Source organism: Odontesthes bonariensis, chromosome 5, assembly GCF_027942865.1.
Source record: "Odontesthes bonariensis isolate fOdoBon6 chromosome 5, fOdoBon6.hap1, whole genome shotgun sequence".
Classification (NCBI taxonomy): Eukaryota; Metazoa; Chordata; class Actinopteri; order Atheriniformes; family Atherinopsidae; genus Odontesthes; species Odontesthes bonariensis.
Window position 1 is genome coordinate 32,033,280 of NC_134510.1, and position 16,407 is coordinate 32,049,686.

The following is a 16,407-nucleotide window of genomic DNA, read 5'->3' on the forward strand; positions in this document are numbered from 1 at the left end:
CTGAGCAATAATGGAAGCTGCCCTGTATACTGCTTAGCTCCAGAGCAAGAGAGGCAGTAACGATGGCCGATGATGATCTGGATGAACTGCTGGATGAAGTAGAAAAAAAGTTTTGTCGCAGTGTTTCTGTGGCGTCTTCAGCTCACGAGGCCTCGGGCGAGACATTAAAAACAGACGAGAAGAGAAAATACAGGTAAATAAAGCTAGTTTGGTTAGCCGATATTAGCTAAAAGCTAATAAGCATTGCTTTCAAACGTTGAAGACGTCTAATTAACAATATATTGTGGGCCTTAAATAACTCTGACTAACTAAAGTTACAGAATGTCAGTAAATTCAGTTTGTGTAGCACCAGCTATGCTGTGAATATTTGTAATAGACAACATCTCTTTTAGGCTTTAGGTTTATTCTTTGTCACTGTTGTTGATTGATATTGATAACTTGCTTGAAGTGGCTATAACCCACTCTTGAAATACAACATGAATAAAAATGAATTCATGCAGTATTATTTACCCTATCACAAGAAATTGTTCCGAGGCATAAACAGGTTGATATTTCAATATTTATTTACACAAGTTTGAAAGGTTTACAGCCAAAGACACTGGAGAATCTTTCACACAGCTTAACTGTGTGAGAAATTCACTCATATTGTCACAAGCCACTGGGACAATGCAGAGACACTCATTTTTGTTACTGATTTAGTGCCTCGAAACCTGAGCAGCCGATAAGCAGCGTTTCAGAGGATATCGATGCCCTTCTGGAAGAATTACTGGATGATGATTTCAGCGATTCCCTAAAATCAAAGGTAAAGTTTCATGTGTTAATGCAACCAGCTGGGAAGAGAAAGTAAAGCTTTGCAAACTGCCATGGATGACTTATCTCATCAGCTTCAACAAGATGTGGTCAAAGATGTTTTGTGTCCTATTATTTTGCGTCACTGCTCCAAAAAATATATACCATAGTGCATCTATAACCCTACAACAGTTTTAATTAGTTTTCTAACTAATGAAATAATAAGATTTGTCTTCTGATTCAGCGTTTTCTGTGATTGCACTGTGTTCTTTGTAGCTGTTTTAAGATTAAAGATTTTCATAAACATACATTGATGCCACATTATTTAAAAAACAAAGTTAGTGACAAGCTAGATAACCTGAAAATTAATAAAATAAAAAAAATGGTTCTTCTTGATTCTTTTGTCCTACCATTTAGGGCTGCTCTTTGTTCTTTGCTTCAGCACTAATGAAATCCAGGTGTGGACAGTTACATTTGATACCAAATGGAAGGCAGGTGGCAGCTGTTTTAAATTGAGGCTTTAAGCTACTCTCTGAGAAAAGAGGAAGCTGTTTACAACTAAATGTAGCTTAAATACTTTATGGCTTTATCATAAAGTTATTCCACTTGTTTTCAGCCAGAATTTTTTTTTTTTATATGAAGCAGCTGCCACATCTCCAAATCTTAACCTGCACTATGATTAACCAATGAGAACCATACACAGATGCCTGGGTTTGAAAATGTGACAACACTTGTGTTCATTTTATTTAACTGTAAGATATAAGCTAAACACATGGAAGGAACAGCTGGCTGTAGATTAAGGATTTTATATCATGTTTTTTCTTTTTAAATCAAACATATTAGCCTGAACAGCTTTCTAAAGGACGACAAGATGAGAAGAAGCAGTCCTTTCCGTCCGTAGGAAGAAAGTAAGTTATTCAGTTAATTTTCAGTGAAAATAAAACCTTTTGTTGTCAAGAGATATTAAACACCACAAAGATTTAAAGCAAGTTCACTTTACTTTGCCTTAGCAGGTGAATGATTTTATTTTATTCAGTTATAGTCTAAAGGAGAGTTAATTAGAGACAAAGAAGATGGTCTGTTGTTTTGAAAGTGTTTTGTTGGCATCAGTGAGGAAAAACCTTAAGCCAAATAACTGGCACATCCCTTCACTGAATGCGAGTACATAAAGTTGGAAGTAGGCTGCACATTTCTTTTCTAATCATTACATCAAAACTGGATGATTCCTGTTATTCTGGCTACTTTCTTGCATTTATTTTTTTTTATTTGCGCTATCTTGTGCTTCCAGGTGCTGTCCTGTTTTCGTTGGTGGGAGCTCAGTCACTAATGGTGTTGGAACAGCCACATCCAAGAGGTGTGGGAAGGGGGAGAAAAAAAAAACCATTTCACACTAAGAACTTCTGTCATTTCTCATGTGTTTTTGTATTATCAAGATGCAAAACTTTACCAAATACATTCATAATTAAAATTCTGGACATTGAATGATAGCCATTTTTTATTTGTTTAAAGAACTAACTGACTGGTGATGTGAATCAATAGGTCATGTGATCAACTGAGGTGTATATCCTGTGACTTCCGGGTGCTGATGTTTGATGATTGTGAGTGGGACCCATCATGTGACTACTTGTTCCTCAGGTGAGTCTGAAGGCTTCCTGCCACGTTGTTTTCACAGGAGAACAAATTTCTCCGCTTTAATCATCTCATGTTCTATTCTTTTCAGTTCTCATGCAGCCAATATTCACTTGATTTAATTTTTCTTGAATTGATCATTTATCAAGAGTCCTGACCAGCACTGGAGATTACTTGGTCAGCACTTTTTATACAGCAGAATGCATGTCGTTTACATACAACAGAAAATATGTAAGATTGTTGAATGGATAAATCATTGAGGCAAACACAAACGTGTCAAAACTAAATGAATATCACAAGATGTTATAATCAGTCCTGGTGGGTTAAAACAAGTCAAATGTACCTTTTTTTCTTATTTTTTTTTTCATATGTTTAATGAAACAATTCCCTTGCTTAAAAACTTGGGCCAAGTTTACCACTGTAGCATCCCGTCTTCTTTTAACAACCGTCTGGGAACTGAGGAGACCGGCTGCTGGACCTCTTGGCAGAGGAATGTTGTCCCATTCTTCTCTGATATAGGATTCTAGCTTAACAGTTCTGGGTTGTCTTTTTCACATTTTGAAATGAGCCAAATGTTTTTAGTGTTGCTGAAACATGCAAGGCTTTCCTTGAAATGGACAAAGCCTGGATATGAGCATATGTTCCTCTAAAACCTGTTTAAACCTTTCAGTGTTGCTGTTGCCTTTCCAGATGTACAAGTCACCAGCTCCATAGTCACTAATGCATTCCCATACATCAGAGGCACAGGCTTTTAAACTGAGCGCTGATGACGGCATTGATTGTCCCTCTTCTCTTCAGTCCAGAGGATGCAGTGTCCAAAATTTTTAAAAAATAATTTAAAATCTTGATTAACCCGACCCCCAGATCAGTTTCCACTTTGTCTCGGTCCATTTTTAAAGGTTTGGTCCAGTGACGACGGCAACATTTCTTGATCATGTTCACATATGGCCTCTTCTCATAGTAAAGCTTTAACCTGCATCTGATGTCTCAGTGAACTGTGTTCACAGACCGTTTGCTTTCAAAGTGTTCTGGAGCCCATGCAGTGATTTCCATTACAGAATCATGCTTGTTTTTACACTGGCCTAAGGATGCCCACAGGATGTCTCCTTTGAATCTTTTATTAATATTTTGCACCTCAGACGATGGAATAGTCTTTGCAGTTTTGTCTCCACAATTTTAGAATTTGTACGATTGTTAAATTGCAGTTTGAATCATAGTTTTCTGGAGATTGCTGAACCTTTTCCCATCACGATCTTATCAGCGACTCTACTGCTCAACCAGTCGTTACCAGTTTGGCAAAAAATAATGGAAAAATAGGTCTTTCCCCTGAGAAGATGAAATGAAACGGTAATTTAGAGGTGGTCAAGAACGGATGATGGGTTATATCAAATTACTGTTGGCACTTTTTGTTTTTACTTTCTTTCCTTGCTGTATCTATGATGCAAAACTTTCAAAGGGAGCTCCTTTAAATTTTGTGACAAATGAGGCTTTTTTTTTTTTTTTTAAAACCACATGAACTTCACCTTTCCCACAAAGCCAGTCTGCCAGAGCCAAGTCTGCTCGACATCCATCATATTGCTGTGGGTGTCAGCCTTTTGTGAGCTCCTTGCTGTGTTTTGACAGGAAACAACACTGTGTGAATTTGAATGAGTACACTGTTGATGCAACAAGTGCAGCAATTTGGCACAAAAATTGAATCAGAATCTGCAACATGATGCAGCAGCATCTGAGATGCTTTTTTTTTTTTTTTTTTTTTTTTTTTTTTTTTTTTTTTTTTTTTTTACCAGTCCAGAGTGAATAAAGCTTTATAACTCGTTTGAGCATTAAATTATATTTATTATGGTTTATCTTGCATTTTGTATCTGAAAAGCAAGAAGACTTGGCAGTAAAATCCTACGTTACAGTGATTGTAGTTCAATGTTGACTTGCAAGGGAGATCCTGGACTGTTAATCAGGGTCTCACAGCAACATAAACATGCCTGTTATTTTAATTTCACTTATATATGAGTGATCTTTCGGAGAAGACTAGGTTCTCTATTGTTATTTTCTTAGATAATATCTGTCTAAACAAAAAACATTTGCAGCATTCCATTATGCCATGTTGCCAAAGACCCCAAATATCTGTCATGACTAACGGAGCTTGTTATTAAAGTGGATCTGTATGTCGGAAAAGTTTTGGTTGTTTTTCATTCAGGCCAGTAGGTGGCAGTATTTAACCATGAAGCTGTTGCGTTCTTTTTCTTGATGGCTCCTTCTTTCCACCCACAGACTCTTAAAACAAGTAAAGATGAGAAAAAAAATACTTTTTAAGAAAACATGAACATGTTTAAAATTCATGTTAGAGCCTCCATTAAGCTGCCCACATCCAGGATAAACCATAACAGCAGTTACATTTAACTCCCAATAGGAACAGTTCTGCGTCTTCAGATCAGCATGACTGGAATATAAAGTAGCAGAATAATTATTTTACACCATCCTGTGACTTTTTTTTATTTTTTTTTTTAAAGTTGGGTATGCAATTAAATGCTTATTCATTTGAATTATTTATCATTTAACAAAGTACAAAATTCACTTTCATGTAAAATCCTGAACTGAACTTCGTTTAAGTTTGCATATCAGGTTGGTTAGTTTTTTTTTGTTTGTTTTTTTTCCCACGAACAGCAAATTATAAAAATTTCTATTTGTAAACATAATTTCCCCTAAAGTTAATTTTTCCAACTTAAATGAGTATTTTGGTGCCAGCTCGCAATTCTTAACTCTTTTTTTTATTTTTATTTTTTTTATGCTTGATCTGTGAGCATAGTTTAATCAACCCACCAAATGTATTGATGTTCCACTTCAAGCCTCGCCTTTTCATCCAATTATGATAATTTGACAAACTAGCTCTACATAATTTGATTACTTGACAAAATGACTCATTTCATGTTCCTTCTTACTCCTGATGATGGTCCCATTTTGTGCTCATGTGCAGCAGCAGGAGGGTAAAGGCTAATTCCTGGTGACACCATGTAATCCTTTTTACTGTAACTGCACCTGACAGGCTGCAGCAGAAATCAAACTCGGATGATGGAGGCGTGTAGGCGCGCTGAGACATTTGCTGAACTCAGTCTGGATTTTTATCCTTTTATCTTCCTCTGCGGGGCTCAGTCACATCCTGCTGATATTACACCGTAAGACACAAGTCACAGAGCTTTAGTGGAGCTGTATATCGGAGTCATTTGGTCAGTTCAAAAACATTTTATCCCAATTATCCTTGGGATATATGGCGGTGAATGAATCGAATCAAACTCGGGAATTCGAGGAAATGGCGAATGAAGAGCAAAATGAAGCTACGTCCCTCTACATTTCGTTTGTGATGAGCTGCTTATTGCACAAACGCGATGCACAACGGCGCATTCTCCATCGAGTTGTTTGTTTCTTTCTGACGGCGACAACAACAGTAATATCGTCTCTTCCGACTTCTGGTTCTTGTCGGATTAAGGTGTCTACATGCACTTAATAATTGTAATTTAGCCAATTATCCGATCCTTTCAGTGCCATGTAACCCCACTGACTGATTTATCATCTTGATCCAATGCAATGTTCTGCTGGCGAAACCTGCAACCAGGGACTCGCAAGAATTTCACTTTGACGCCTACCGTTTCTAGCACTGGTCGCTTTGACTTGGCAAGTTAGCTGCGTTTAAAAACCTTTAGAACAACTATTCACTGATATTTAGCATGATGTGCATAAACGGTAAAAAAATCAATGATTTCTTATCAAAACCAAGGGACTGCAACAACAAATTAAAATGCTCATTATAGTGTCAAGATTAGCATCTTCCACAGTTAGGGTTGCTGCATTACATGCTTTTTGTGGTAAAAGTGGCTCCCCTGATGCATTTGACTTGTCAGTTTAGCACCGTTGTGAAAGTTTCATCTATGCAAAAAAATAATAAAATGATTTGCTCTTATAACATATTCCAATATGTTCATATCATTATGTCCTTGTTCAGTGAATTATGGAGGAAAGGTTTAGAGGTCAGGCTGTTATTCACAATTCAGTAAAGTAGTCTGCATATCATTTATTTCAGAGTCCTTTGTTGTAGCTCAACTCCACTTTCATCTGCTCAACCCTTCTGCAACTCCAGTGGAACCATAATCTTGTGCATTCAGTTATTTTTGTTTGCTCGATTTTGAAAAAAGGTGTACATTTAATGATGGAAATATTGAATTCATATTTAAAGGAGAATGTGTAACAGTGAAGTTTTTGATTCGATATTTTGGTATTCCTTTTTTCCAATTGGATTTTGGCTGTTTTCACTGTCTGTTTAGCCCACTTTTTGAGTTAAAGATCATGAAAATGAGCGCTGGATCTGAGAAGTAAAACATTTGTTTTTGAGCAGAGCTGCAGTCACTTTGTCTGCTGTCGTGTAGACGGGTTAAGTCTGATTTTTATCCCAGAATTGATGGTTTCGTTTCGCTCTGTTTGACATGCAGGTTAACACCATTGACTGTGATGAATGGCCTGAACGATTTTAGTGTCCGTCTGATGGATTATCAGCTGGGTCTCTTGCAGGTGTGAAACATTTGTGTTGAGTGTTAATGTGAATCGGTTTGTCACATGACTGCTCTTAAAAGATTAATCAAAAACTAGCTTGAATGAACTTGTTTTTATAAAGCAGCAGTTTTCTGTATGTAATGGACAGTTTTTCTCCTGTGCCCCTTTATATAGGCCCTATGAAATCTCTTTTCCTGTGATGTCCTGTTGCTCAGCCTTGGCCTGTACCAAGGCTCTATCTCAACTCACTTGTAACCTTCATGGGATATGGTGATCCAGTTTGAATTAACCTTGCATGAACTGGTTATGGGGACTGTCTTATTGTCAGGATGTGCTTTAATGAGACTTGTTTATTTAACGTACTGACTTCATTCTACATGAGAAGTATTCTTAGATTTTTATTTTATTTTAATGACTGAAGCTTTTTTGAAAACACCTTAGAGTGAAGTTTTTTTCTGACTAGTTGGTTTTATATATAGACTGAAAACTGGGGTTTTTGACCTGCGATGGCAGACTGTGCATCATTATCTCCTCGGTCCGACGTTAAAATATGTGCCGCGTATCTCTTTGTCGCCATGGCTACGGGAGATGTCAGCAAGATGTTGGTGCTAACCTCATTAAGAGCACTTTTTAAATGTTTGCACCTAAATATACAGTGACTCTGAACGGAGGTGTCGTAATGTGCTACTGAGTGCACTGCTACATAATCCAGCACCAACATCCCCGGTTTTTGAGGACCTCTAGCTGTCCAACTTTAAGAATAAAGTGGTTGCGAAGACGTCTGGCTGACGACACCTGTCAGTGCTGTTAGGAAGGTTAAAAAAACTGAACTATTTAGCAGGTGAGTTGAGGTATGACAGAGTGCCTCTTACTTACTAAAAAACTTTTTGTAAAAACTTGATAAAGGCCACACTGGCCGAAACGTTGTTTCTACAATAAATTCAGCATGATGGACAAGAGTGTGCGGTATCTTCCCCTTTGAAGAGTGCCTCTTACTGCCAGTGAAAGTGGTCTGGGCAATGATATTGGAAGTATTATCACTTGCACCATGTGTGTATGCATTTATGTCACTGTGGGGCTTGTGTTTTGCAATTCTATTTGAATAGATTTTTTTTCTAAATGTTTGATGTGGGCTTTTTATTTTTTGGAGGACTGAGGAGGGAAACGCCCAGTTTTTAAAAACCCCATGTTCATGTCAGCCTAAGCATGGCTCAGATGGAGAAGGACCCAGAAACTTTTTGACTCCTCTAAACAGTTCTGAACAAGTGTACTGGCACTTTTAGTGTTTTAGTGCTGCAGTTCTCGTATTGTAGTTCTTTTCATTTGTTTTTGTTTTTTTTGTTTTTTTTCTGTTGCTATGGCTAGACGACAAAAACAAGTGTGAAATGGTGATTTGATTGCAATTCGTCCCGGCCTACATTGCAATCAGATCATTGGGTCTCATGCAAGAACATTTTCCTATTTTTATTCTAAATTTGTCTCTTTTTTTTTTTTTTTTTTTTTCGTGCGAAGGTCTCGTACGAACACGCCACGTCAGATTCAACAAACGCTCTTAACTTCGGAAAAAGTGTGTAAACGACCTGCGTAAATGATGAATGCCACCCGTGCGTATTCACAAGGAAAGTAAATTTGCATACTCCACGCCAATGATTATACCATATTATGAGCTGTGCTTCCTCGCTCCTGTGCCAGGAAGTGTTGAGTCATGAGAATGGCCTCAAGGCGCAAAAAGAACAACTTTAGGGGTTCTGAGAAGTTCTGCTTTCAGAGATCCAAAAAGGAAAATCTGTCATTTTTAGCAGTGTCAGCAGTGGAATTACGGGACCTGCTAAAGCGAAGAAATGGGAAGCAATTACCAGTGCTGTTTATTCCGTGTCTCCTGTAGTTCGTAATGTCCCTGAAATAAAAAAAGAAATGGTTTGATATGAAAATGGCTTTAAAAAAAGCCGTGCAATCAGTTGTTGCCTCATCATGATGGCACGTCGATGAGGGGGGTCTTAATCGCGATGTCAGCCATTCGTCTGTCTCCAAGAGCCTGACGCGCTAAGGCATCCAAAAGTAGCAAGTCAGCCGCTGGTTACACTTCCCATTGACCTTGTTATTTACAGAGTCAAATTAACCTTCAATTAGTGCATCATTTAATTCAACAGAATAATGTCAGCATCATTTTGGGGTATAATGTATATATTTATTTATTCATGTTTGCTTCAAGGTAATTAAATATACAATCCATTAGTCAAGCAAACTCGATTCGAATAACAGCGGACTATTTTACGACACTCCTACGAAAGGTCTGGATCACTCAAATGCAAATTATTATTGTGCTGTGAATCAGTTTCAATGAAAGGGGTGTTTTTCAAAAGTTTGAACAAAACCCTTCTGTTACCATGTATAAATGAGATTGAAATAAGATGGGAATGTGTCAAATTTACAACAAAAAAAAAAGTCAGCCCAAACAGCTGGGAGCTGTTAGAAATTAAATACTAGAGTTCTCAAATGTTCTGTTGACATGATGGGGACTGTGCAGCTGGTTCCTGTAGTCGTCATGTTTTGCTTTTTAAAAGTGAATAGATGAAGAAAAAGCTGTTTGTTTTCAGAACTCCTGGCGAAGTTCTCGGAGAAGGTACAAAACCTTCAGAGTAACTTGACCATGAGTCAACTATTCACACCAACTTAAAACCTACACATTAATGCCACTGACATTTTATCATGAAGCATTTTTTTTCATTTAAGTGTGCAATGTACTTTTAGTGTGACTTTAAGTTCAGAGCACTTGGAAACACTCAGGAGCACTCAAGATGTTGAGTTTGCCCTTCATGTTGTTATGTCAATCACATCATCCAGAAAGTCCCTCAGCAGTGGAGCTCTGACCCTCCTGCTACAAATACTGAAGAGTAACGAACAGCTCAGATGGTTAAAATGTTTGTTACGGCTTCTAATTAAAATCTTTCAAATCTTAAAGTTTTACTCTTTGACCCTTTATGAATATACCGAAAATATGTGATTAAATTAAGAGCGAGCGCATCAGCCTGACTCTCAGTTACATGCGTTTGAAGACATTTAAAGTAACTAATTTAGTTAGATTTATTTTTTTAAATGGAAGATTGAGGAGCGTGTTTGTTTTTCCTTTGGCCTTGATTTGGTATTCTCCATCAGTTCGGTTTTGTTTTATATGGCAACAAATCACAAGTGGCATCTCAGGACCTACAGAGAAGCTAATTCAAGCCAACTCGTCGTAATATAATAATAATCAAATTGATTAAAATCTAAATGAGTCCAATTCATATAATAATATTCATCCTCACATCGACAAATCTCTCTTTATACTGCCAAATTAATTTGAAATGGTTCATCTGTCACTACCTGCACCGGAGGCTTACCTGATAAGTGTTTTTATTTCCACCAGAAGGAGAAAAGTGCACTAAGAGCTCTTCAGTTTAGTGTCTGCTTGTTCATTTTCTTTCCACAAGTGTACTTTTTTTTTTTTTTTTTTTTTTTGATTTAATGAAGATTTAAAGGATTTCTTTTTTCCGTGTACAACAATAATTCAGGATTATTGAGTTCTGTAAATGTTTTCCAAGAAATATAAATTAAAACGGTTATAAGAATTAGTAATGTTTTTGTTTTATAAGCGTTGCATCTAATTTAATGTATCCAAGAATCCTATAATGTTTTATTTATGACCGATTCATTTATAATCTTGAAAAACATTTTCACTATTCAGACATTTAAATTCTGGAACAAAATCTTTACCAATCGGTGAGGATTACCTTCTTGATATGAAATGTATAATGAAAACATCTGTTTTGCAACTGCAAAAGTGTTATGAATCAGGAAATTTCCACGGTTTGTCTGTTGGGTGTTCCTGATGTTAGTTCAGCTGCTGAACTAGTGCATCCTGATGCTATAGGTCTTTAGAGGCTGATTTCAGTCCAGATGTTTACAATGAATACGGTGACTGGATGGTGTAGTGGTGAGATAGCCACAAGAAAGGTGGCAGCACAGGGTTTGAATTCCTTAGGCAAGACCCCCTAATGCTGCCTGCCTACATGGGATATGAGTGTAAGTCGCTTTGGATAAAAGCATCTGCCAGGTGCATAAACGTAAACAATAATTACTGTGCATTTGGACCGAGTATTTGATTAAAGCTGCGTCAATTATCTTAGGAAGCAGAAGTACTTACACCAAATATTTTTTATTAAGAACACCTGACGCCTGCTTGTTCATGCATTTATCCAGCCAGCCAATCATGTGGCAGCAGAACGGCACATGAAGTCCTGCAGATATCAGTCAGGTGCTGTAACTAATGTTCACATCAAATATCTTAATGGAAAAGAAAATGTGTCCTGGATTTTCACAGATGCTGCATGTGGTGGGCTCAGAATTGGGCTTTTTCAGCATTAATCCAATTACCCAGCCTGCCTTTCACAACTCACTTTTCAACCATTTAAGCCTCGTTTCCACTGTCAGTACGGTTCGGGTCACTTCGTACGGGTCGGGTCGCTGTGGGGTCAGCTTTGCGTTCCCACTGTACCAAGGGGACCCTCAGGGGTGGGCGGAGTGCGTAGCCTCTAGCATGGTTGCCGCGTCTCCTAGCGCGAGTGGTGTTGATGACGTCACGATTTCATGCCGGCTATATATGGTGGCGCAAGTCGATTGCGCCACCATATATAGCCGGCATGAAATGGTCTTCGGCCGGAAAAGGGTGGAATGCTCTCTCCGGGTCGGGAATGAGATCCTTCCCCAAGTGGAGGAGTTCAAGTATCTCGGGGTCTTGTTCACGAGTGAGGGACGAATGGAGCAGGAGATTGACAGACGGATAGGTGCGGCGTCTGCAGTGATGCGGGCTCTGCACCGGCCCGTCGTGGTGAAGGAGCTGAGCCAGAAGGCGAAGCTCTCGATTTACCGGTCAATCTATGTTCCTATCCTCACCTATGGTCACGAGCTGTGGGTAGTGACCGAAAGAACGAGATCGCGAATACAAGCGGCCGAAATGAGTTTCCTCCGCAGGGTGTCTGGGCTCTCCCTTAGAGATAGGGTGAGAAGCTCGGTCATCCGGGAGGGGCTCGGAGTAGAACCGCTGCTCCTCCGCATCGAGAGGAGTCAGATGAGGTGGCTCGGGCATCTGGTTAGGATGCCTCCTGGACGCCTCCCTGGTGAGGTGTTCCGGGCCCGTCCCACTGGGAGGAGGCCCCGGGGAAGACCCAGGACACGTTGGAGAGACTATGTTTCTCGGCTGGTCTGGGAACGCCTCGGGGTCCCCACGGAAGAGCTGGAGGAAGTGGCCGGGGACAGGGACGTCTGGGTCTCTTTGCTCAAGCTGCTGCCCCCGCGACCCGATCCCCGGACCAGCGGAAGATGATGGATGGATGGATGGAAGTCGATTGCGCCAGTAGTTGCAATTTTGTCCGTCACAGAGGTGGCGCTGCTACATGAAGGTTGCTCTACAACGAAGAAAGTCTAGAAGAAAACAATACCCCTGTCAAGAGCAGGAACACTGTCATCAATGATACTGCTGCAGGATCTGGAAGATGAAATGCTTAGTGTGTTTCTGTGTTTCACGAAGTTGGTGAGCCAAGACTACTCTGTCAATAGAGGTGAAGGTCTGAAGCCCCCGGCATCAACACTTCGAGTCTCTGCCCTCTTCTTTGCCTTCACATATCTGTCCCGTAGCTTCTTCCACACATTCTTACAGAACTCTCCCTCTTTCCCCAAAGTTCTGCCAGTCTCTGTCCACCAGTTTTGGGAGTTTACGTTGGTCCCTGTGCTGTTTCGTACAGGTGCTGTACAGACGCACCTCCTCACTGAGCCTGGTCTCAAATTGGTCCATCCGGTTTGTCGTTCTCGGCACAGCCAAGTTACAAAAATCGACTGGTGCACGACAACGCGCTGCGCCATCTTTTCAAGGGAAGCGCCTGCAGGCCTGAAACGTCATTTTGACGTCACGGGTCGACTGTGCCGTGAGCGACGCGTCAACTGTAAATCCAGCTTAATGCGACTCTGGCTCACTGTCCGGTTGAAACTACTCTCTGCCATTTTTGCAGCAATGAGCTGGAAAACTTTTTCGTTTCGCACAGCGTCATCGAGTTCCCGCTGCACAGCCTCCTCGCCAACAACGGAGAGAAGAGCCTGGAACCGGTCCCGTGTGCTAGGTACCCCAAGCAGAAGGGTTACAAAAATGGTAACGGGTACCATGGGACCGGTACGCATTCGTGGTAGTGGAAACACTGAAATAAGCAAACCGTTCTGAATCGACCCGTACCGGACTGCATAGTGGAAATGGGGCTTTAGTTCACTTTGTTCATTCATGTTTTTATTTATTTTTTTATTTTTTTCTAATGCTGCAGCTTGAGTTTTTTTTCACAAATGTTTATTTTTGGTAGAAGTGTGCCATCTCTGAAATAGTGCTTCCCTTAGGGATAATGTACAATGTCACAATAAAAGATGTCTATACCTGGAAACACTGAGGCTGAAATGGGGTAAATGTGCTGCAAAAACCAAAATGAGGTGCTAAAATAGGCTAAAAAGCTCTGTTGAGCATTAGTCGGGTATCTTTCAGTTTTCATTTTCAAAGCAAAATATCAATGAAAAATATAAATGGAAAAAAAAATTTCAGATGTTTCTTTGTCTTATATAAATGTCTTTTGATTATAGAAGATTAACATTTGACTTTCTCGCCTTGATTTCTCAGATGTTGTGGAGAATTATTTCATTTCTTTTCTGTAAGGCTGGGACTCAAACCTGCGACTGCAACAATGATCTTTGGCACTGTCCTTCACAGCTTCATAATGATAAAGGATTCATTCTAATTATATATTAGTGATTTATATGGACAGGATTTTTTTTTACATCTGTTTGTAGTTAAAAGGTTATCTCGGGACAATCCTTTTCTTTTCTCTCCACAGCACAGAAACGTCTCCTTTCAGCAGATCTGAATTACCAACAAACCCATTAAATCTCTTGTTGAATTTGAAATGGAAGAATTGATTTGCAGCTCCACAGTTGGGAGCTGTCTGCAAGGAGAGAATATTAAGGTCATGTCCTCATTAATAATAAACCCCCCCATCCTGTCTCTGCCGGTCTGTTTGCAGGAACAACATGCCCGACCGTCAGAAGCTCAGGACCAAGCTAAAGAAGAGGAGAGGTTTGCGGGCGTATGCCTGCCAGTGCAGCTGGTTCTCCACCTCGGAGCCGACGGACCTCAGGGACCAGCCTCAGCTCAGCTGGGTCTGTGGCAAACACCAGGACTAATGTTTCCCCCTCAGTCACAAACACACTGTTCACCAATGGGCCAAAGCACACAAGACACTCACTTTGTCTGTAAATGATCTGTTTAGTGGATGTTTTTTTTTCCCACTATCCATCTGTCTATCCATCAGAGACTTCACAAAGACTAAATTCATTTCTACGGAACATATCATTGTTGATGAAAGTGGTCCCAATGTTCTCTGAATGGTTTGGTGAGTATGAAGATGAGTCGTATAACAGCAGATGATTTTATTTGCCCAACGCTTGTATTGTAGACGGCGTTCTCCTCATTTAGCAAAACCCTAAATGAGGGAATAATCCTCTGGAATAGTGGTGTCCAATCCCTCCACTAAAACCACTAAAACTGTGACTGAAGCTGTTCTGGTGGCTTCAGTCACTATTTTAGACATAAAAGAAGTCAACAAAGCCATGGTGATGTCACCCAGTGGTTTGTGAACCGCTGTTTGAAGCTTTTTTTTAGCATTTTGTCACAATCTTGGGAACCAGAAGTGACCGTACTTGGAGAAGAAGGTGGAGCTGGAGAGTGATATGTGAAACCTGACTGGACAAAGTGTTTATATAAATATATTGAGGGGCACTTAGTGACTGAAACCTTGCCACAACACTTCTTTTTTTTTTTTTCTTTCAACTCTTCTGAATACAGCTATTCATCACCTGTGAATGCTCAATTGATTACTGACCTGGGAAACGACATGTTTAATTTAAGAGGAACCACACAATAGCTCAAAGCTATGTTGACTAAATTATGAGCAGATTAAAGATGATTACAGTTTTATTGCTGAAATTAAATGTAAATGTATTTTATTTATACAGCCCTTTACAGACAATCGTTACGATGTACCAAAGTGCTTTAGAGCAGGTAATAAATAAAGAGAAGAATAAGTAAAAACAAAAGAACAGTGAAAGTAATAGAATACAACAAAATCAAATAAGATAAAAGTGTCATCATGCTACTGGGTATTAAAAGCAATCCTAAATAAGTAGGTTTTTAGCCTAGATTTGAAGAGGCCCAGGTCAGAAATAAGAAGCAGCTCAACGGGGAGCTTATTCCAGAGCCTGGGGGCAGTTACAGAAAAGCCTCGGTCACCCCAGTGTTAAAGTTTGATGTCTAGAATTTAACATCCGTCAAACACAGAACAAGTAACAGGCGTAATTAGAGACAGGAGTAATTCTGATGTGATGTATTTTAATGTTTTGACAAAATGATTAAATATTCTTTAATTGAACTGAAATCGAAGGAAAACTCTTGCTGAAATTGAAGTTCACAAAAAGAGGGAACCAGTACAGTAAACAGACGGCTAAGCAATGAGCTCAACTCCCTTTTTAAAGCTACTTAAAAGCTGAGCAGCAAATTCAACTGATAATACTCAATAAGTCTGTATTTATATGATCAAATATAACACAGTATTACTTGTGTATATAGCATATACTTCTATGATAAAACTCTAATTTAATTCAATGCATAAACCTCTGAAAAATTTTTGTTTATATTAGCATACATAGGATTTTATATCGTAACTATATTTAACTCACATGTATACCAACAAGTTACTGTTATACATCTAAAAGTAAATAACATCTCTCTAATAACTCTGATATCTGGAATTTAAACCCTTTATATTTAACAGCTTAACTTGTTTTTTTTTTTTTGGGGGGGGGGGTCATCAGCCAAACAAAATCCTGATTGATTCATATTTTGTGTATAATTTTTTTTCCTTTCATAAATGTCAGAACGGCAAATTTCATCAGTTGTGTTCATGCTTTCTGTGTACCTATATTTATGTACCAACACATAAGTCAATGTATCCAACAGTCTGGCTGTCAAACATGTTATTAACAACGTGACTCATCCTGTTATTGGTGATCAAAGTTTAAAGAAAGCTGCAGTTCCTCTGCGGTTTGATGTTGTGACATGACAGACCTGCAGTTTCCTGCCCGATAGATCTTCGTGTCGGCTTTTGAAGTGATGACAGTCTGATGAAATTTTATTCAGTGCTTCACAGTCAAATCACAGTTTAAAGGGATTATATGTTACTGATGAGCTGCTAATATAAAGAAAACCCTGCAGAGTAACAGCAGCTGTGAAATGATTCAATAAGGGTGTAAAGAGCTTTGAGTGGTCAACACCATTTTAAAAGTGCTTTATGAATTCTGCTCATTTACCATAAATGGAAGTGAGCT

General features: G+C 39.2%; 1 protein-coding gene across 1 annotated transcript; it reads left to right on the forward strand.

The window, feature by feature from the left end:
- On the forward strand, positions 1-15,971 carry cfap418 (cilia and flagella associated protein 418). The gene is made up of 6 exons (XM_075466800.1): positions 1-193; positions 700-802; positions 1,633-1,697; positions 2,078-2,143; positions 2,329-2,424; positions 14,049-15,971. Exons 1-6 carry the CDS (start codon positions 63-65, stop codon positions 14,206-14,208), a joined length of 621 nt encoding a protein of 206 aa, XP_075322915.1. The 5' UTR covers positions 1-62; the 3' UTR covers positions 14,209-15,971.
- The last annotated feature ends 436 nt before the right edge of the window (positions 15,972-16,407 follow it).

What these genes read in the sequence shown, in the direction of transcription:
- cfap418 (XM_075466800.1), top strand. Translation starts at nt 63, where the DNA reads ATGGCCGATGATGATCTGGATGAACTGCTGGATGAAGTAGAAAAAAAG. An exon ending in TTTCCGTCCGTAGGAAGAAA is followed by an intron (nt 1,698 to 2,077) that starts GTAAGTTATTCA and finishes TTGTGCTTCCAG; the next exon opens with GTGCTGTCCTGTTTTCGTTG. An exon ending in TGTGACTACTTGTTCCTCAG is followed by an intron (nt 2,425 to 14,048) that starts GTGAGTCTGAAG and finishes GTCTGTTTGCAG; the next exon opens with GAACAACATGCCCGACCGTC.